At 33.5% G+C, this 23458-nt stretch overlaps 1 protein-coding gene across 1 annotated transcript; it reads left to right on the top strand.

The window, feature by feature from the left end:
- Positions 1-23193, top strand: LOC128230571 (uncharacterized). The gene is made up of 8 exons (XM_052942976.1): positions 1-28; positions 6917-7265; positions 7425-7489; positions 8259-8366; positions 8743-8823; positions 9427-9639; positions 22485-22552; positions 23017-23193. Exons 4-7 carry the CDS (start codon positions 8262-8264, stop codon positions 22521-22523), a joined length of 438 nt encoding a protein of 145 aa, XP_052798936.1. The 5' UTR covers positions 1-28; positions 6917-7265; positions 7425-7489; positions 8259-8261; the 3' UTR covers positions 22524-22552; positions 23017-23193.
- The last annotated feature ends 265 nt before the right edge of the window (positions 23194-23458 follow it).

Genomic DNA, 23458 nt, shown 5'->3' with positions numbered 1-23458 from the left:
TGATTTCATGGATAACTTCCAGTTCAAGGTAATTATAGCGTCATAATTTCATTGCTGTGTTGTCTTTTAACATTCGCAAAGATATTGAAGTGTTGTGATGTGCTAGTCTTCTCGAATTGTCAATATTAAGATGTTTGTTCGAACGAATACATTTGTCCTAGAAAGAAATCGCCGAATTTAGAATCATCCGCCATGTTTGTTTTGACAGTTGTTACAGACGAACCGTAGTAAAAACCGTGTCAGTTTTAATTTATCTTTATTATTTGTTCAATGCGTGTTCTTTGGTTATCAAATGCAAAATAAAGCATTTTCCAAATGATACTTCTAGAAGATAATGACTTTCATTTAAATTCTTCATAAAACATCAAAAGAAACATGTAAACAAGCCGGCATTCAACAGAACATGTGCCATGCTATATTTAGCAATAGTAAGATCACTACGCCCAATTAGAGCGTTGCTTTGTGGCCAAACTCCTCCTACATAGGTCACGAAAGGTCGACCGGTTCATGCAAAATGAACTCAATTTTTATCGTTCAGAAAATCAAGTACGGATGTAAATATATAGTAATGTTGCTCTACCAAGAAAATTATTTACTAGATGTATCAATGAACGTTTGGCATCATCGGCTGATACATACATTTATATTTAAATTTAAACCAGAAAAAACTGTGTCCTTACAAGTATTTGTCAAGTCGTTCGGTATAATTTATTAAAACATGTTATTTTAGAGATACAGTTTTATTTCATTGATTATAGGTTTATTTTCTAAAGTAATGTAATAAAAGTTACTCTGAATTTCCTTGTTTTGTTTGAAGAAAATGTGTTAAGGTTTTGGCATAGTATTAGTGTCATCATCATCATCATTGTTGTGTGCAAATTAAACATTCAAACAATGTAATAAAATACCTAAGGTCAAGTCAAGTTCAAGTTCTCAAAGAAGGCACAATGTCATTGCCAAAGAGACATTGAACTAGAGACTAAAAAGCGAAAAGAACACATTAACATTAAGTGTTGCAGTAACCGCCTTGGAATGGTTAGCCTTACATATCACTAGATATGTACGTATTTAAAATAGTTAATCAGCGTGCAGCCTCCAAATTGATTATAAGCTTCAAAATGAAAATACAAGCCTATAAATATGTCTAATATATTTGAACAAAAACAAGTGCATAGAAAGATCTATAAATCTGACCAATAGTTATGCTCTTTAATTTGATATAATATAAGATTTATTTAATTTTGTTTTTGTAATTCAGAGTCATGAATTGGGGGTTACATATCAGAAAGATTGTGAAGTCTCCCAATCTACTCAATCCACGTATATATAGAAGGACTTGGTAAAGTAATAAAATTTAAAAATGGGAACAAATCCTGAATTATATTCATTATTACATTGTATTGCAGACATAATTATTTAAAACAAAATTAAAGGACATATTGGACAAAAATGAAACTTACAAAAACTATACTGAATTGCATTGTATGGAGTCGGACAATTTAAAGAGTCATTATGTGTGAAAAGTGATCAAAAAGCTTTTGAACAGTGATAAGTTATTTTTCAAAAGAGGTCTCTTTTTAAGAACAGAACAGAATAGAACAGAACATTTATTGCCAAGAAGGTCATAGACCCATCTGCAAAACATGTACATATACAATGGCGACAAAAGCAGCAATAACATACTGGGACGTTGTCTATAATACCTAGGAAGATATCTAACTCTGAGTTCAGTATACAATGTGCACTCTAAAACAAAATGATACTCGTCTTCTAATAAATTACAAATGGTACATATACGTTCGTTTAATGGTTTGATTGCGGTCTATTCCATCTACCTGTTTCAATGCTTAATCTGTGTGAGGATAGCCGCAATTTAGACATAGACTTACGCAACTTTGTAACATTTAATATTTTGAGGTATGGCTGAAGTCTAAAACTTGATACATTAATATAAAATCGAGCTCTTCTTGATGCATTAAGTCTACCATGCCAATCCTGGATGTAATTATCTTTTAGCCGCTGTTTCACTAATGACAAAAATAATTCAACATTGCCTATTTCTTGATAAAACCATGCATCAAATAAACCTAAACTACAAAGAAGGTCTTTAGTAAGTGAACACCAATTCGGCTTGTTTGCATTTCGCTCCATGTCATTTTTAAGCATAATATAAACCTTTTTTATGTATTTGTTATTATCTGTATACAATAGTTTTACCCAGTATTTAATTATATTCATATATTTAATTGTTTTAAAACTTAAACTTCCTAATTCTCCGTAAATAAAATCAGTTTGGGTTGTCTTTTTGACACCGAGTATACGTTTACAGAACTGTAGATGAACTCTTTCAACTGCATTACCTTGGACAAAACCCCAAACTTTTCCTGCATAATTTAAAATTGGGGCAATAAGTTTGTCAAATAGATCAAGTCTATGCTTTACTGATAGACAAGTGAACTTATAAAGATATTTATTCATTTGAAAAATGGCTTTAAGCGCTTGGTTTGCTAATGTAGTTTGGGCATCCGAAAAAGATCCTCCTTTACTAAACACAATACCAAGATTAGAAAACCCATTGGCGATTCCTAATTCCTCGTTATTGTAATAAAACTTTAAATAATTTCTCAATCTTCCTGCCTTACTAAATATCATAATTTTTGTTTTAACGGTATTAACAACTAATTTCCATTTATTGCAATATTCTTGTAGAGCATCTAAACTTAACTGAAGCTCATTTGCTGAGTTGGCAAATATAACAATATCATCAGCATATAAAATAAGGAATATCTTAAACATATCAACATCAATCCCATCTAAACCTTTATGTATAAAAATATGTTTTATGTCATTCAGAAACATCGAGAAAAGAAAAGAAGACAAACTTTCTCCTTGTCTCACACCAAGAGTACAATTAAATCCATCGCCTAAAACATTATTATGTTTAACTTAACCTTAAGTATTATCGAAAAATGCGACAAGGTCGGGCATACAATGCCGAAAAGCTTAAATAACCTGACTAAATATTTTGTTTTAGGCTTTTATTTACAAAAAATGTTCAAATGAGTATCTATCAGTTACTGTTTTGTGTTTGTTTAAAAAAAATGTCAATTTGCTCAAAGATATTTAGACAGAGATAACCGAGTTGTAACGCTTACATTTCAACCGCCTGACCTCAACAATCTCTTCAGACGATTTGACTAAATTAAAGTGATTCAGATTAGTAAGCACTGCACACGAGAATCGAAAAGAAAACTAAACGAATAAAAAAGACATTAAAAGATAATCTTAAAACTGATTTATACTTATTGGAGCAATTTCTATGTTCATACAAAATTGGCAGGTAATCTATCGACACTTTATTTTATTATTTTACACTGTCGACAGTAAATATTTAAGAGAAAATTCCCATCGAACCCCGAATGATTGAAATAGGAAGTGAGTTTAAGTTTTAGAATATTTTAGAATCTGATTTTTATTATTAATATTTCAATAAGATAAAATTAAGACTGATTATTGTTGCACTATGAACAATGCACACCCATTATGGTTTACTGTACAGACGTACTACAAAAATGCTAAATTTAATGAGTCACTTTGAAATGAACATTTACGCAAGTTTATGTTCTGCTAACATAAACTGTAATGTCAGAAAAGTTTCGACACCGTAGAGATGTTTATACATATGTCAGGAAAAATCTGACCATTGTCAAAACTTTTTACCGGCTCGGATCGAATTTATTTTATTCAGACCGTATGCATGAAATATCAAGTTGATACATATTAATATATTTGACACCACGCCGATACCGATAAGGCCACGCCTATAGTGTTACGTGACCATTTGGTAAAGGCTCTCCGACATGCACGCCAAAGGCGTATAAAACCTTGTAGGCCCGATAGTTCTATGTGAGTTTGGGGATACCACCGCCCCCCCACCCCGAAGCAATTTGGAAGCAGTACAGGAGAGAAACGAAAGGCGTAATTACATTCATTTTATATGCACATAACACAAACTTTATTATATATGCAGTGATAACAATAAAATCAAGCAATATACCCTGCACGTAGTTAAAATAAACACCAGACTTGCTTTGGTTATAATAACGTTATATACAACTTTTGAGTTGTTTAAAGTGTTTGAGTAGCTATTAGATTTTATTGCATTTTTGGGTTATTTAAATTTTGTCATTTTTTAAAAAGGTTTTAGTCCCAGACCTACAAGGCCTATATGGAGCTACGCAAATGTACGCAGAAGCAGACGATAATTATACAGAAGTTATACTTGACAATCAGATAAAACAAACTAGCGTGGAACGTGGTAAAACATAGCAATACAATCAAGTATAACTTACATTAGTATTAATTGAATGCAATGCCAGATTCAGGTACAAAAAATGATGACTAGACCTTAAAATAAATATTTCTAAATAACATCGGGATTTTGTTACAGTAGAAAGGCACTCAAATTTAGTGAAACAAAACGTGTATCAATTCCCTTTACGAAAGCCAACAAAAAACGACGTTTGTTTATATCAAATGTCAAATGGTAAAAAATGATATGTTATACTATACCAATTTAAAGAACAAATTACAACATGGTGACAAGCCCAGGTATGCCTGTCATTGTTAAAATTAAAGTACAAAGTGCTTTATATATATATTGATTTTTAATTCCTACGTCTTATAACCTATGTTTTTATATTTGTACTCTCACATACCCAGAGTGTCATGTATTAGTGAAGAAACACTAACGGTTATTTGACTGAATAGGACTGGTGCATTTACACCAGCCAATAGTTCTGGTATGATTATTTCATTAAGAGAATGATGTGAAATAATGAGTACACGTCCCATAAATTTGGCCGTACATGAAGGAGAATCATAATAGAATAGGCGAAGTGTGCAACAATGCTAAATCTATATAACCAAGCTCGTCAATTAGATCATTCTTAACACCACTCGTTTCATGTTTATTATTTCTCTTTGTTATTTTAATCACCGATTTCTATTGGTCATGTATATTAATCATGTTTACTTAGTCAATCATAGTCAGTGAGTGAGATCTGCCTCGTTTTGAGTAAAAAAAAATAGGTTGCGCCATCCTAAAGCATATTGAAACATATAAAATTGACAGCATCCATATTTCAAGTAATAGGTATATAGAATATACTGATTAGTCTATGAACAGACAGTTATGTTAACACGTGTTTTTAAACTCACCTGACCAACTAGAAAACTAGAAAGATACATTTAAAGATAAGACTATTAAACATTACGTGAAGAAATGCATTCATACTTAAACATTCGCTGACAGACACTCAAAGGACATGACTATTAATTAAACATAGAAACACAGGACGTTTAATGGCACAGGGTAAAGACATAGAACACCAAAACAAACAATCACAAACCAGATATATTGAACAACAACACAAAACTCTACAAACAAAGCAGTACATATATATATACCATATAAAAAAACTAGATGTGTTTATCAAGGATTGTTAGGTACCGCCTTGGAACGGTCAGTAAAATCTAAATCTGTATAGTGGATCATCTTCTCAAAATAGCTCAAGGCCATTAACGAAAAGAGCAAATATGACCGGACACATTATCTTCTCTTGCTTAAGATCGACAGCACAGTAAAGAAGAACTTTTTTTACATCTGCATTTATATTCTTATCAATTCTAAGCATGTTTTCCATCTACTCCTGATCTATATAACTTAAAGAGAGGCTATTTAAACTAACAATATCGAAAGCACGTTTCATATCAATAAAGGCATAATACAATCTGTGTTTATCCATTAACAGTTGTTGTACAATTTCATTGTTGACAAAAGTAGCAAGCGTTGTAGACAGTCCCTTGCGAAATCCAAATTGAGAGTCGCTCGATATGGCATAATTGTCATTATTGTCTGCCAAGGTGTTTACTCGTTTATTAAACATACCGGTAAAAATCATTGCGAAACAGTTCACTAACATCATTCCCCGGTGTTAACTTGAAGGGGAAACAACACGAATCGAGATTATCATTAAATAAATCAACGAGATGGGACGACAGCATGTAAAACTAATCGATGAAAAAATCATTTAATAACTGATCGTCTGCAAAAAATCCCCTTTTAAGTGATTTAATGACTATTGAAAATTCTTTATATGTAATAGAATCATCTAGTTCCTTAAGCCTTCAATTTATTTTTTTCAAAATCATGATTGCTGGTAAAATCGCATGCCTCATAGTTTTCAGCAGAATGTATGTCATTTTGCAATGATGAAAAATAGTCGTAAAAGTCTTCAATAGAAACATTGTTTTAACTGTTTTAGGCTTTTTAAAATAATTTTCAAAACAACGAGGCTTACAATGTCTTAGCCTTTCTATTCTTTTATTATATTTTTTTTTATTTTCATAGATCAACTACCCAACTATGTTAAGAAAAATCAGTTTTGTTAGTTTACAGGTTATTAAGAATTACATATATATATATATATGCACATCGTTATATTTAAGCACATATTATTCCTACATATTTAATAAGACGCAGACTTTAGCAATAAAAAGTCATGAACCTCTCGTATATATTTATTATGTAGTTTCATAATATAGAGCTTGAAGCAGTCAACATTTTCAATTCATATAGAGCTAGATAAAAATGGAAAAAAACTTCTATTCTATAAATTGTATTAAGTTTCGCTCATACTTTTTCCCTAATCTTTGATTGATATAATGTTCATGTGCACAAAGTTATAATGTATGATAGAGAAAAATCATTAAAACTATTGCAAAATAATCATTTAGCCAGATTCAGTATTGCAGGAGAGTCCATGACATTCCCATTCATCTCGTTATCGATACAACTGTATACCAAAATATGATAGTTTTGTACATGTATGCTTATCAACACTCTTATTAACAGGAAGAGTTTAACCATGAAAGACAGCGACAGGAAGAGCTAGATCGCCTGCATTTGGCTGGAAATGCTACGAGCTGACAGGGAGGAGCAAGAGCAGCAAGACAGAATGGTTGCCCTTAGACTGCAAGAATCGATAACCCAAGAAGAAATGACGATAAGGCGTGGCCAACATGGTCGAAACATAGGATTGAGAGGTTTTTCTCATCACATCACGGGTCACAGATCTCGAGGAATGGGCAGAAGTGAGCTGGCCATGTCTCTTCATGGAGAGGAGGATCAAAGAGGTGGAGGCTGGGACGAACGTGTTGAGGCTTTGCCTAGCATGTCCTTTTACTGGCCCAACGACCTGCAGGTAATTGGTATTATTTCGTAAATGCCAATAAGGTGTTCATGAATTTGCTCATGGGATGACTCAATTTTTAAAGAAATTGAAATATTCATATCTGTCGATTTCACCTTTTCACTAACAAATGAATGCATATTTTTTTAACTTTCAAATTTTTATATGCAGGTTTTCTGCAGGACGATCATCAAATACAACATGAATGTAGTAGACCTCTCCAGGACATACAGCAGGTTTGTGTGTTTTTATCTCAGTATATACATATAAAATCACAAAAAAGGAAATCTGGATGTAACATGCTGTATCTCAGTATAAAAAAACCAAAACGTTTCATCCAGATTTTTTTCTGTATCACATTGTGTCAAATATTAGTTATTATTCCTGATTGGTTGCACTCCAACAATTCCTTAAATGAATGTATTCGTGTCAATCCTTTTAACTGGATACTGTTTCCTCTTATACAAGCAAAGCCATGTTTATGATTGGAAGAACGACTTTTTGTTGTGGTAAAATGATTATAAAATCGATTGAAGTCACTGACTCTTTAATCAAGTTAACTTTAGGAAGAATTTATGTATGCAGAGTAGTAATGAAACTTGGTCTGTAGGAAGGTTATAATTTCATTTGAAGTTGGTGGTGTCAAGCTTAAAAGTTAACTAGAACGCATTGTTTGCGTTCAAGAGTTTGAGTAAGGAATGCATTTTAGTGTTGAAACTTGGTATATACAAGCACATATGAAGACATATCTATGGATAGTATAAGGAGAATAATGGAGTCAAGGTATATGTGACTATAAATAGAAAATGCTTTACTCTCAATAGCTCTGGTTGGAATAGTCGTGAAACTTGTTGTGAATGTAAAGTGATGAAACGTATTATGTCTGAGGCTTTTGTAAAGAGGTACCATGAGTATCTTTTGGGGTCTATAGGGTCATGGTCAGTCTCGCATTAAAATATAAAAATGTGGTTTCAACTTAAAAGTTTAAGTAAATGTAATTCACAGCAAATGGCCGCCAGTCAACAGGAGTTCCAGCCTTTTCACCAATTTCCGATCCAAGACCTTGATGAGGAAGACCTCGAGTTCGAGGACCACCACAGGAGACTGTCGCAGGTATTTCGTCACCACATTTGGTTGCAGACTCCAACAAGCTCACTTAAACGAAGACTTATTTTACATGAAACCCCTGGCGTGGCCCTGAAGAAAGTTGACCATCATATTTAATATAAGGGATACACTTATACAGTGAGTAGTTACTATTATGATAGAACACTTTTGTGACAATAAAGCACACTTTTATCATACTTGACTATGTTTATAAATGTGTTACAGGTTATTTAGAGACATACGGGAACTCACTGGTAAACTTTAAATTATTTGCAACATAAGCATCGTTATATCCATGTTTTCAATTAGGACCTAAATGCATGGGTAGCAATGCCATGCACTTTGTTTTGCCATTATACTCTGACACTGCTTCCCGTTACAGATGGGCACACGCGAGGACTTTGACAGGATTCTTTCAATGTTGAACGAACCTGGCTTGAGCAATGTCGGAAACAGTTATGAGGTAAGATATGGCTTACCTATTTAAAGAGAGAATCATATTAATTACATTCAGTTTAAAGGTAAGTAGAGAATCCTGTTCTCAGGTTTCGAAGCCTGCATTAGCAGATTATCTAGTTATGGTTTGAGAATTCCACTTAATAGGTAAAAGGATAACTGGTTAACTAGATATTCTGTAAGTATTGTACAGCATGAAAAGGTAACAGGTGACGGTTCTGGGCACTTTTAATTTTGTTTTAGTTATACGATATGTATCTCACCGGAATTCTTTCGCAAATATTAACTAGTTAGTCAAATAATTATCGCGATAAAGTTGTTCAGACGAAACAATTTGCGAACGTTATCAGGGTTTTTTCACGACAGTTATATGCCATTTAACACCATTCTGCCATGCATTCTTTTATCTTATTATGAAGGCGTCAAGCTTTGGTATGCAAGTATTTGTTCATGAACACCAGTTCAGGTTCTTGTAAACTCCATTCTTTTCTACAGGAATCTTGATTTAAAAAAAGGGAGCAAATCTAAAGAAGCCATAAGTACAAAAATACCCATTTTGTATGTGATCCGTTTAAGGCATGTTATTTTAAATAAGCTATTTTTCAAACAGGCTCTTTTAGAACTAGGAGAAAATTTGGGAACTGTCACTAGTGGCCTAAGCACGGAGGAGTGCTCCACACTGCCGACCGCGAGATATACCCAGAGAGACAAAAACACGGCGGAGCGCAGCGTGTGTCTGGAGAAATACAAGACTGGAGATGCACAGAAAACATTGCCCTGTATCCATATATTCCATAAATCTTGTATTGACGAGTGGTTGAAAGTAGGTTCACTTCTTACTTCTGATATGTTTTCACTTGTATATTGGACTTTTAACAAGCATGCAATTAGGACTCCAAAGTTTGGAAATATGTTAAGGTTTTGTTTAAAAAAATAGCATATACCTTCAGATAAGTATGAATAGATTAAACATGTTCTATTACGAATGCATCAAGAGGAACCTATTAAATACGCATATAACAAGTACAAAAGAAGCAGAGCATGCTCGATAACCCTGGCGATATTAGATATAATAATAATTAACACAGTCATACTTTGGGCATCAGTTTCAGGACTTCCTTTGTAAAAAACTTTTACCAAAGCAAAACACAACAGAAAGTACGTCTAAACACAACTTGTATTGCATTATTCTTAGGAATTGTTACATACCCATTAATTGCATACTCAAAAGAATATTGTCCTGACAAAATTTCTCTATAAAAGTACATGTACACAAAAAAAACGCCAAAAAATGTATGATTACATTGTCAGCTACTGAGTAATGAAATTATTATATACATATATCATTTACTATATTATATAGTAGGTAAGCTACTCATTGCAATATATTTTTAATAAGACATTACCATAACGTGTTATTAAATAAAGCCTAGGTTATAAGATAAGGAAATGTTGTTGGGCAGACGGAAAGTCTTGCCAGCTGATGGGAGTTAAAGGCTTTTTCTGTGCTTTAACTTGGCCATACAAAGGAGTTTTTAAAATGACTTCGAACAATAAGAAGACATGGTTTTGCGTGCAAGACCTTTGTCTCTTGGTCAAAGTAAAAAGTTAAAAAAATCGCTGTAGTTTTGCTTGTACTATGTGTAACTTGGTCATGAATCGGGAGTGGGCACAAATGTACACTCTGGGGAGGCGAATGTCAAAATGCCAAAGATCATATTCAAAGGTCAAGGTCACACTTAAGAGTTATTCGTCTAAATTCCTTGTATTTTGGCTTATCGGGGGTTAAACTTGGCCATGCATTTGGGAGCTTTAAAATAACTTGGCAAAATGTTTATCAGAAGCGGACATGAACAATAAACAAATATTAGTATATGCCTATCAATTTTTTTTTCCATATCCAACAATGAAAATACAGCACGCCCTATTGAAAAATCCGTACCATGATACTGTTGTTTTCTGATTCCGTATTATTCGAGTACCGTGTGTAATCTCTGAACTACTTTCACGTTGCTAAAGATAGGGTGATAAAAAAAACTGGTAGAACCTGTCAACTTTTAAATAAATTATCTAACTTTACTAACGCTCCAGAAGCATGTGACTTTTCAGGAACATGGTTCTCATGTTGTTTGCCATTTTGTTCATTAATTGTTGCATTATCCATGTTTATTATCATAAATATCAGCAGCTCGCCAATGATGGAGAAAGATAATTCGCGCCGTCGATAGAAATAGCGATTTAATCACAAACTTACCTCGATTCTGCATATTATGATCGTCGAAATATCCCACGAATATTTACTTTGTTAAAAATGGCCGCGTTACGTCTACAGGAAATGTCGATTAGTGTATACTCGTAAAATAAGTATCGTTTCTTGTGTGTTTTTATGCTGTGACGTTTTATAATTGTTTTCATATTAGCAATTTGTTAATTTTGATAGACATAAAATATTTTGTTCTTATTTTGCCCAATAAAGTGAATTCTGTAACTTCGCGCATTTGATAGATAGCGGTTAATGTAAATCAAATTGAAACCGAAAAATAAAAAGGAATTATTAAATAGGCAGGTATATTTACTCGTTCGGTGAGTTAATATGTATCCGGCTCGACCTGCGGTCTCTACGGATACGTGTTTACACACCGAACTCGATGGATACAGGTCACCAGAGAAGCGTCCTATCATAATATCCCCTATTGATTTCAATATTCACATTGATATTTAATTCAAAAATCTTTCTTAAAGCTGTTTCACAATTTCTTTTTTTTTGCGTTTTGCTGACAAAGCTTTAGTTATAACTTTGAAAAACAAATATAGTTGTCTTTGTTCATATGTACGTCTATCCTTAACTGGTTTTATTTGCCCAAACATTCTGATTGCCCATATTGAAACGTGGTTTTCGTTGCATTGTGGCGTGTCATATCTGCTTTTTGTATTAAAACATTTTGGGGTCATCAAATTTGCCGTTAAATATTTTGCTTAAAACATATGATTATATCAAATTGTATTGTTGTAATTATGATGCAACCATACCGTTGCGTTACTTTATATATATGAAGCAAAACAACAATGATAACATGAAGAAGCCATTTGAAAGCCTTATAGTTGCTATATTTGAAACAATCGCACGAGGAGTTTTTATCCAATTACACAAGAAACTACAGTTCCATCAAAGTTTTAGGAATTTCTTTAAAGAAGTGTCTGAGATGTTCCGAGGTCATGTTTCCTGTTCACTGCCGCTGTTTTTGAATGCAGTGAAGATATCAATGTTTATACTTTCACTGTTCTTAGATTTTGGTTCCAGGATTGCTTGATAAAGGTTGTTAATTGTGTTTTCTAAAGTATTGTTTTAATTAAATCACTAAAATAACGTCATTTTTTTAACTGTTTTATTATCACGCGACTCTCCAACTAATGACAATTAAATCAGTATTTTTCTTCAAATTTTAGTATGAAAGAAGCAGAAAATTGTTTTATGACAGTGTAAGATTTTTTTCTCTAGTTCACAGAAAAATATTTTGCCCTCATGGAGGATTATGTGTACTTGATCTTTTGTGCTTCAGAGATTTATACCACTCACATTTACTGGCTTTAACTTTCAGAACAACGCAACATGTCCTGTGTGCAGAGAGGTTGTTAAAGTTTCCTGACTACAGATGAGCGGCTATTCCAATTAACAATACTAATTGTGAAAAAAATTATAGTGTTACAGTGAACATACTTAGTGGTGTGGCTGTTAAAGAGGCTATATACCAAATGGTCTGAAAATCGGCAAAAAACATTATTTCCACAAAACAAACCTAGAATTGTCAATGTGGGCTAGAAAGAGGCCGATAATAAATCATTTAACATGAATAAAATAATAAACGCAACAATCATGTTGCTGTCTCATCTGTGTTTCCCCGTTTTCAAGTAGCGCACAATGGTTTCCTAGTTAAAATCATAACAGATTATGAGTACAGATAAATATACCAAACCTAAAATTGACATTCTTGAGGTGGAAGCCCAATTATATGATGTATTGATTTTCACGGAAACATGGTTATCTGATAGAGTTTCTGACTACGATTTAATCATTGGTAATTTCTCCCTACCATTTCTATGCGATCGTGTCGGTAGAATTGGGGGCGGTGTAGCTATATACATTCGACAAGGAATACATGCTTTGATTCGACAATACCTAAGCATAAATGGTCTGGAAGCTCTATGGCTTGAACTCAATGTCAGTAATCGTAAATTACTTGTCGGTGGATTTACAGATCACAAGATGCTAACAATATCTATTGGCTTCTGCTCGAGCAGAGTATAGACCAGGCTTTTAATGAAAATTGTGCAAACATCGTAGTAGCCAGTGACTTTAATTAAGATGTACAATTGTCTGTCTCAAACAAAATATCTCGGCTTCTAACGTCATATAACGCATACCAACTGATTGACTCACCAACCCACTTCACCGAAAGGTCATGCTCAATTATTGATCTTATATTTGTAAAAACACCAAATAATATCATTACAAATTTTGTTGCTGACCCATTTATACCTGATCTTACAAGATTATCCTGTTGTTTGTATTCTAAAATTCGACAAACCTTAAGTGACCTGTCATAAACGTCGTGTTTGGTTATATTATAATGGTAAATATGATGACTACAGAGACAAATAGGCGATGAAGGACTGGAGTTTTATACACAATGATGATTTTGACTATGTTGCCGAAGGAATTGCTAAAACCATTTTATCGTGTGCTTCAGAGACTGTCCCAAATAAAATAGCAACATTAAGGCCGCACGATATTCCATGGATGAACAATGATATCAGAAAGCTTACAGAACACGTACTAGACTACACAAACATGCAAAACGCCTCAGTACCAATGAAGCCTGGAGTAATTTTAAAAAAGCAAGAGATGATGTGACCAAAATTATTCGAAAATTAAAAGCAGACCACAATACCAAATTAATAGATAAATTAAATTCAACAAACGTTTCAACAAAGGTATGGTTTAAAACTGCCAAGTAAATGACTAAAAGAAACACGTCAAACCACTTTTCCACCTTGTCTGATAACAACATTGAAGCCTCAACGGTCGGAAAAGAAACTTTGTTAAACAACATCTTTTGTTCACAATCCTCTCTTGACGATTCACAGAATCCACTTCCTGATATTATTACTGTGCATGGAAGCTCTCTTGAAGACATTATTGTTTCTGAACAGGATTTGAAGGATGCCATTAGTTGTATGGATACTTCAAAGGCTAGTGGCCCAGATCTCATAAATCCTAGAGTCATAAATTTGTGCATTGAGCATGTGTTCTGGCGGCTCCATTTTCTACTTTAACTCCAAGCATTGATTTCTCCACATTTCCAGCGCATTGGAAACTTTCAAATGTTACTCCTATATTCAGAAAAATCTGATCCTTCCAAGCCCTCAAATTATCGTCCTGTTTCTCTCCATAGCTGTCTAGGCAAGCTTATGGAACGCTGTATTCACTAAAAGCTTTACAATTACGTTGTCAGCAACAATATCATAACTCCGTATCAGTCTAGCTTTATCAAAGGGGATTCTACAGTAAATCAACTTACTTTACTTTATAAAGAAAAACGTCAAGCTCTTAATGAGGGGAAGAAGGTGAAGGCGTTTTGTGATATATCTAAGGCTTTTGATCGAGTCTGGCATAGAGGCCTAATTCACAAACTGTCTTCTTTTGGCATCAGAGGGATTCTTCTCAACTGGTTTACATCATATATTTCCGGTCGTTGTCTCAAATTCTCCTCATCTTGGTCTGATGTGCTTGTGGGAGTGCTTCAAGGCTCTATTCTCGGACCTCTTCTTTTTCTCATTTATATAAACGACATCGTTGATGATATTGAAGCTAAGGTTGGTTTATTTGCAGATGATACTAGCCTTTACATTGTAGTGGAGACACCTGAAGCTTCAGCTGCTGTAATCAATGCTGATCTTCAGAAACTATCTACTTGGTGAACTAAATGGCTTGTCACTTTCAATCCCAAAACAGAATCAATTATTTTTTCTAAGAAACGTGATAGGGGGATTCACCCCCTTTGTTTAAGCACAATACTCGAATTTAAAGTGTTCGTTCTCACAAACATCTTGGTCCCTGCCTTTCTGATGATGCTAATTTGAAAGATCATATCACTTCCATTCTCAACAAAACTTGGAAGAGATTGGGTATCATGCGTTCCCTTAAATTCATTCTTTGTCATGCTTGCCTTGAAAAATGTATATAAGCTTCATAAGACCCCTTTTGGAGTATAGTGACGTTGTCTGCGACAACTGTAGTGCTAACTTACAGAGTGAACTCGAAGCAATTCAGACCTAAGCAGCGTGGATAGTTACCGGTGCCACTAAACTGTGTAACATGCAGGGTCTTATGGCTGATTTGAAGTGGGACACCCTTGCAATTAGAAGAAAAAACATAGGCTTGTTCTTTTTTATAAGATGTGTAAAGGCATGAGGCCTGAATATTTATCGTCGTTGAATCTCTGAAAACTTTCCCTACGAGTTTGTCGCACCCAGTCATATGCGTCATCATTTCTTCCTGCTACAGTTCGAGATTAAAAGTCCCTGCCAATAGCAACAAGACACTCGGAAACAGTCCAATCTTTAAAAACAAACTTCAAACACACTTGACAACCCCATCTCCACTTTACAATGTCGGTTCGCATCGCAACCATATCATGCATTGTCGTCTAAGACTTGGATGCAGTTCGCTCAACCATGATCTTCACAGAAAAAAATCATTGACTCCCCTTTATGTACATGCACCGCAATTGAAGATGCGTCCCATTTCCTCATGGTATGCCCTTTATACTCCATTCAGAGACAGCGATGATTCAATGACGTTCCTTGTGCACCAACCATTCATAGTTTACTTTTCGGTGACGATCGCTTAACTTTTAAACAAAATAAGGACATATTTCTGTATGTACAGAGGTTTATATCAAGTTCCAAGGAGATTCGATGCTTGGTCGGGTCTGTTCGGATAGTGTTCGGTGTCGGGGGCAGTGTGTCATGCATGAGATGATAAACCCACTATATAGCTGCATGTGTTAGAAATGATAACAGTATATAAGCAAATATATCACGCATCTTATTTTAAGTATCTGTATCGGATTTGAATATTATATGTTTATTGAACTAAATAACTATTAGGAAAGGAAATTATTTAAGTTTTATAAGTAACTTGTTTTCTAATCCTTATTAGTTGTATTGCTGTTAAAGCTGCACTCTCATAGATATACCGTTTTTACAACTTTTTTTATTTTTTGTCTTAGAAAGAGCAAATTTTTGCATAAATTTCTGCAAACCAATAATTTAAGATTGCTGACAAAAAACCAGATCGTAGATTTTCATATTTCCGTTCGAAAATGAATTTTATATGGTTTAAACCGTTAGTAACTGTTTAAGAAAAATCCATAAAACATCATTTTTTTTAATTTAAATATAACAATCTGCGATCGATTTTTTGTCAGCAGTCTTATATAACTGGTTTCCATTGCAGAAATTGGTTCGTTCCAAGACAAAAAATAAAAAAAAAGTTGTCAAAACGTTCAATCTGTGAGAGTGCAGCTTTAAAATACCTTGTTCGTGTTAAGTTGAAATAAATTCTGTTTAAACTAGACGATTTGACTAAATTTAAGTGTTTCAGATCAGTAAGCATTGCACAAGAGAATCGGAATGACAACTGAATATTAAATAAAACATTAAAAGATAATCTTAAATTGAGCAATTTCTATGTTCATACGAAATTACCAGGTAATATATCAAAAAAAAATTATTATTATTTACACTGTCGACAGTAAATATTTAAGAGAAAAATGCTATAAAACCCCCAATTGTTGAAATAGAAAGTGAATTTTAGTTTCATAATAATTTGGAATCTTATTTTATATTTAAGTAATTATTATTATTTCAATAAGATAAAATTAAGATTTATTATTTCTGCTCTATGAACAATGCACACACATTTTGGTTTACTGTACAGATGTGTTACAAATATGCTAAATTTAATGGTAAATAAAATAGAACATTTTTGTGAAAGTTTAAGATCTGTTAACATAAATTTTAATGTTAGAAGTGTTTCGATAATAAACCCTGGTAGTGATGTTTATGCATGTGAAAAATCTGTCAAAACTTTTTACCTACTCGGGTCGAATTTTTTTATTAGGACCGCATGCATGAAATATCAATTTGATACGTATTGATATGTTTGACACAACGCCGATGCTGATAAGGCTACGCCTACATTGTCACGTGACCCAATAGTAAGGGGGCCCTCCGACATGTACACAGAGGCAGACGATAATAATACGGAAGTTATACTTGCCAATCAGATAAAAAATAGCATGGAATGTGGTAAAGCATGGCAATAAAAGCAAATATTACATTAAAATGGTTCACTGGTATTAATTGAATGCAATGTAAGATTCATGAAGAAATAAATGATGACTAAGCCTTAAAATAGTTTATTTCAAAATAACATCGGGATTTCGTTTCAGTAGAAAAGCACTCAAATTTAGAGAAACAAAACGTGTATGAATTCCCTTTACGAAAGTCAACGAAAAACGACGCTTGTATAGATAAAATGTCAAATGGTAAAAATGATATGTTATACTAATTTAAAGGACAACTTACACCCTGGTGACAAGCCCAGGCCAGCCTGTCCTTGTTAATATGTAATTAAAAAGTGCTTCATATCAATTGATTTATAATTCCTTCGTCTTATAATATATGTTTTTATATTTGCACTCTCACATATCCAGAGTATTATTTATGATTGAAGAAACGCTAACAGCTTACCAGCAATTGTAGTATTGTATTGTACCAGCCAATGTTTCTGTTATGATTATTAAATTTAGAAATTGATATGAAATAATGAGTACAACTCCCATAAAGCTGACCGTACATTAAACTCATAAGCACCCTGTACTTTATTGGCAAAATTGTATTTTCTTTATGTGGAATGACACAATTTAAATCGTACTTAATACCACCTTTTCCTGGTTCGTTTCGTGTTTATTATTTCTCTTTGTCATTTCAATCACCGATGTATTATGGTCAGGTATATTGATCATGTTACTTTAACACACTCAATTTTTTGTGTGCGAGTTCTGGCCCGTTTAAAGTGAAATAATAGGGTGCGCTATTATCCATGTTTGAGGTCATTGGTTATATATTGATTATTCCATGAACAGACAGTAATGTAAACACGTGTATATTAGCTCACCTGAGAATGAAGTGCTCAGCTCGAGTTATTAATAGGGTAATTGGCCGTCGCCGTCCATCAGTCGTCAAAATTTTCCTTCGAACAACTTCTCCTAAACCACTAGAACAATTTCAACTAAACTTCGCAGGAATGTTTCTTCGGTGGTCATCCTAAATATAAGGGTTTCCATGCTGAACTCTGGTTGCCATGGCGACCGAAAAAAACAAACTTAATGTTCCCAAAAACCGCTGGCCTGATTCCAACATTTTATTTTTATTTCAATTTTACAGAAATGCTCCGTAGGTGACACTGTATCATATTCCTTCACCCATGTTGATTCGTTAAAAAATATGGTCTCCAGGGGCGGGACTATATTCTACTATATGTGTATATATGTATTTATGGAAATTTGAAAATCTTCTCTGCAGAACTCTCTGGGTCGATTTGAAAATACTTTCACAGAAATAATCCTTAGTTGACTCTCCATCAAATTCCTTAACTCCATGTTGATTCGTAAACAAAATGGCCGCCAGTGGGCGGGGCTACCTTTTATTATGTCTAAATGGAAAACTTTGGAAATCTTCTCTACAAAAATTATTGTCCCGATTTAAAGATTATTTCATAGTAGTGTTCCGAAGATGACCCTCTGTCAAATTCCTCCACGCCATGTTAATTCATTAAAAAAGTGATCCTTAGGTGACCTTTGCAACAATTTATCTGTATGTGTTTTGTTTTCTTTCTTTATGACAAATAATATAAATCCAACTTAAATAGTGTACGAGTTATTGTTTTAAACGGGCGAGCGTTTGGGCGGGCGGCGTCCAGTATGTTATCCGATCAATAATTGTAGAACTCTTTGTCAGATAAGCGATATAGAGCGCTTTTGGCCTTCTTGTCTTGAACCTATTCAGTTACTGTAAAAAGGAATATACGAAAAATGTTCCTACAGTCATCAAACTTTACCAAAAATAATCAGCATGTACTTGAATTTATCAGCATCAATTTCTACTAGTATCAGCAGAGTAATGGCCCTTGTTAAGCTTTTAGCATATGTTACACTTCTAACTTTCATAAAAACAGTGAATGTGGTTATAATTAACTTGCTTAACAAATTGAAAAACCACCTGACTATTTAATACTGGTCTTAATTGGATATATGATTGATGTAGCTAATCGAATTATGTTATCAATGACCAACATATATTATGAATAAAGTCAATGAATAAAGACTATATGATTGATTCTGTTTGATATTGAATACCACTCTTGATCACTTTTCAACGATGGGCAACTTTTCACGCGAGGAGGGTCCATTAATTAACGGGCGGGGTAAATAAATATTGATCAGTCATCTATATTGATCAGTCATCAAAACTATTAAAACTTCGCCAGTAGGAAGAAGTTTTGATCGACAGACAATCAGAATGTACATTGAGCACATGTATACCGTCATCAAATGATAAAAGTTCGTCAAATGCGTGAGAAAAGGTCAAGGAATGTTGTCAAGCACTTCAAAAGTACAGAAAAAACAATTGCTATTTGTATTTTACAAACCAGACACGCCATTTTCAACTTAGTTGCTTTTGAAGCCGATTGCAATTGCCATCGCAGGCATTTGAAAACATTGGCTAGGTGGCACTATGTAAGTTAAAATCATCACTTAAATAGACAAATGTTTGATGAACAAATCATAAAATAATTTGTTTTGTTACCAAAAAACTAGTTTTTAGGCTGAGGTTCGCAGGCCTCGTTGTATACTTTAGTACCGCAATTCGAAATCAGGTTTCGTCAGATTTACTTCTTGACAAGACATGTTAAAAGATGGGACGTACGTTGTTAGATGGTAATAGTTTGGGGTCACTCAAAATATTTTTTGTATTCGATTTTTATCTCCTGTTAATAGAATTGCAAAATATATAAAACCACGCTTGTCGCGCATACAGCCTTTCAGCGCCTTCATAATGCCCTATGTAACATTCACTATCAGTATTGTCCCTATATCGGCTATGACAGAAAATGGCAGATTCTGAAAGAACCTAATTGGTCTGAATGATATTCGGACTTTCTTCGTAACCTTTCTTTTTGAGTAAGTGATTTTCTTTTCTCAAGGACTCTGATTTTTTATGTATTGTCTTAGGTCAATGTTACAAAGTGATAGACTATACCGAGCTCTTGTGGGCGAAGGGAAAACAAGCGCATAGCTTTAAATTAAAAGTGGGCATTTATGTATTGACCAAAGTAAGGTTTGAAATAAAAAACAGTCCAAGTCGAATTGTATGAATGAAGGGAAAGCACTAAAAAAATAAGAGGGCATTTATTACACAATGACGTGTAATTAAAAAGTGTTATCAAAATAGTATAAAGTTCAATCGGAAGATCATATCTGGGTGAATAAAACCGCCCAGTTACAAAACAGTATGCATAAAGAGAAAACAGATTTAAAAAACAACATATCAATACATGCATATCAAAGTCGGAATACCATAACAATTAGCAACAGTTAGGTAAGGACGTAAATAAAATGCAAGTTTGAGAATGTTGACTAAAATATGTGAAAGAAAATCTTAACTTAAAGTGCAAATGAAATAATAATAATAATAATATTGCATACTGAAATTACCGAGATGGAAGAGAGGAGGAAGAGTTAAATAACCCTCTTTGAATTTCGGCGAGGCTATAGCTCACGCCTAATTATTCCTGAGAATAGCTACAGAACCATTAGCCCAATTATAACGATTATCTAGACTTTCTAACAAATCATTGAATAGCTTGTTTGTTATAATATTATCTGAAGAAATAGTCTTACACCAATTTTTTATAATTCTAGCATATCTTTTTACATATAATGGGTATCTACCTATTTCACCATAAACGGCCATAATGCATGTGCTCGTTTAATCCTCAAGTATATTTTTACAAAACTTATAATACGCTCAATTTCTTTCGATTTGAAAAACCTCCACATTTCAAATTCATAATTCAACGTGACACTTACAAAAGCGTCAAACAATTGGCACAGAACGCTTGGTTATTGTTATTATTGCTAAATAGTACATTTAGAGCCTTAAGACCCTTCCCTGCAATGGTTTATTGGTGTAAACAAAATCCCGGCAAAGTTAAAAATAGTTCCAAGGTAATAAAAATTATCAACCGTTTCAATGTACTTTAACCATTTTTCATTGTTACGTACTTTGCCCCTTTTACGAAAAACCATGACCTTTAATGTATCTATATTTATTTCTAGACTCCATTAGAGAACAGTATTAATGTCACGTTTTTAGAATATTTTGTAAGTCATCAACAGTTTTTTACAAAAACAACTGTATCACCAGCAAATAATTAACATCAATATCGTCAATAGTAAATCCGCATAGCAGATCATCTTTTCAACATAGCTCACAGTCATCAACGAAAAGGGCAAATAGGATCAAAGACATTTTCTCCCCTTGTTTCAGGCCGGCAGCACAGTAAAAAAAATCGGACAGTACACTGTATTTTTTACACATGCTTTTACATTTATATTCTTAACAATTCTAAGCATGTTTTCCATCTACTCCTGATCTATATAACTTTAACACGAGGCTATTTAAACTTACACTAGCAAAAGCACGTTTCATTTCAATAAAGGCACAATACAATCTTTGTTTATCATTTAACAGTTTTTGCACTATTGCATTGTAAACAAAATAGCACCTGTAGTAGACCGTCCCTTGTGAAATCCAAATTGAGAATCGCTCGGCATGTCATAATTGTCAGCCAAGGTGTTTACTCGTTTATTTGAAATACCGGTAAAAAAAAATGTAACACAGCTCATCAACGTCATTCCCCGGTGTTGACTTGTATTGCAAGGGTCGTTCTTTATATAGATAGGAACGTTATTGCCTTATGATCACTCTTAGGGGAAATATCCCGAGTCAAGAATAACATTAAATAAATCAACGAGATGGGACGACAGCATGTAAAACTAATCGATGAAAAAATCATTTAATAATTGATCGTCGGCAAAATGCAAAAAAAACAACCTTTTAAGTGGTTTAATGACCATTAAAATGTCTTCATATGTAATAGAATCATCTAGTTCCTTAAGCCTTCAATTTATTTTTTTCAAAATCATGATTGCATATCATTTTGCAATGATAAAAAAATAGTCGTAAAAGTCTTCAATAGAAATATTGCTTTAACTATTTTAGGTTTTTTAAAGTAATTTTCAAAACAACGAGGCTTAGAATGTCTTAGCCTATCTATTATTTTATTTATTTACTTTTATTTTCATAGATCAGCTACTCAACTACGTTAAGAAATATCAGTTTTGTTAGTTTATCGGTTATTAAGAGTTACATATTTATATGCATATCGTTATATTAAAGCACATACTATGCCTGCATATTTAATGAGACATGGGCTTTAGCAATAACAAATCATGTACCTCTCGTATATATTTATAGATCGTCAGTGTCTACGGGTGGGATATTGGTATTAAGTAGGATAACTTTCACAAAATGTAAGCAACAAGGTAAATAATATGATTTATACTTTAAGTGATTGAACAACCTCAACAAGACATATACTAGTACACATTTTCATTTCTTATCATTTTTAGATAATATTAAGAAGAAAAATATTTATACGTATTGTCAACGTAGCATATGCCATGTCTCATCTGCTTTTATGCACTTTTTCTAAGTAGAGGAGCAGAATTAATTTAAGTTATATCTTGTTTTCTAATCCTAAAACACATTGTGATGTATTTAATTTCTAAACATATAAAGTATATATGTTTGTATGCTGTTTGTCAGAAAGTTTAAAGTTTAAACTAAGTCATATAAACTGGCTATGTTCATAATAGCATTCAGCACAAAACCAGTGTCTACGGTTGGGGCATAGTGTCTACGTATGGGACAGGACATTCACTTTGATAACTTTCACAGAATGTAAAAGAAACAGATAAATGATATATTTTATTTTTTCACCGAATAGACCAGCCCACTAAGCCATATAAACTTGTTCTGCTCATAAAAGCATACCAGAGAAAGCCACTGTCTACGAATGGGGCTGACCATTGGACGTTTTTGGGAATATTGGGGATATTACTTCGAAGAGGATAATGTGCCTCGCCCGAACAACAGTGAACAAGATGAACAAATTGCTAGATTAATGCAGGTACAATTTTAATTCAATGTATATATATTGTTTTACTTGGAATATATCTGCATACAATGTAGCCTCGTAAAATATGAAATAAAAAGCATGGCAGTCGTAAAGGGATCATGTTGTATAGCCTCGTCCAAAAGGTAGTCCATAATGTCTCCGATGACACACTTTCTTATCCGTTCTCTTCCTCATTGAAAATTTACCAATTTTTTATGGGAATGATATGCTGACCAAATTGATTAACGGCTTAATACAGAATCAGAGTTAT

This window comes from Mya arenaria, chromosome 4, assembly GCF_026914265.1.
Source record: "Mya arenaria isolate MELC-2E11 chromosome 4, ASM2691426v1".
NCBI classification, from domain to species: Eukaryota; Metazoa; Mollusca; class Bivalvia; order Myida; family Myidae; genus Mya; species Mya arenaria.
This window is presented reverse-complemented; position numbering and strand designations above follow the sequence as displayed.

Excerpts from the sequence above, each read along its gene's own strand:
- LOC128230571 (XM_052942976.1), top strand. The coding sequence starts at position 8,262 with ATGGCCGCCAGTCAACAGGAGTTCCAGCCTTTTCACCAATTTCCGATC. Across the intron at positions 8,367-8,742 it reads ACCACAGGAGACTGTCGCAG|ATGGGCACACGCGAGGACTT; the intron begins GTATTTCGTCAC and ends TTCCCGTTACAG. Across the intron at positions 8,824-9,426 it reads ATGTCGGAAACAGTTATGAG|GCTCTTTTAGAACTAGGAGA; the intron begins GTAAGATATGGC and ends TTTTTCAAACAG.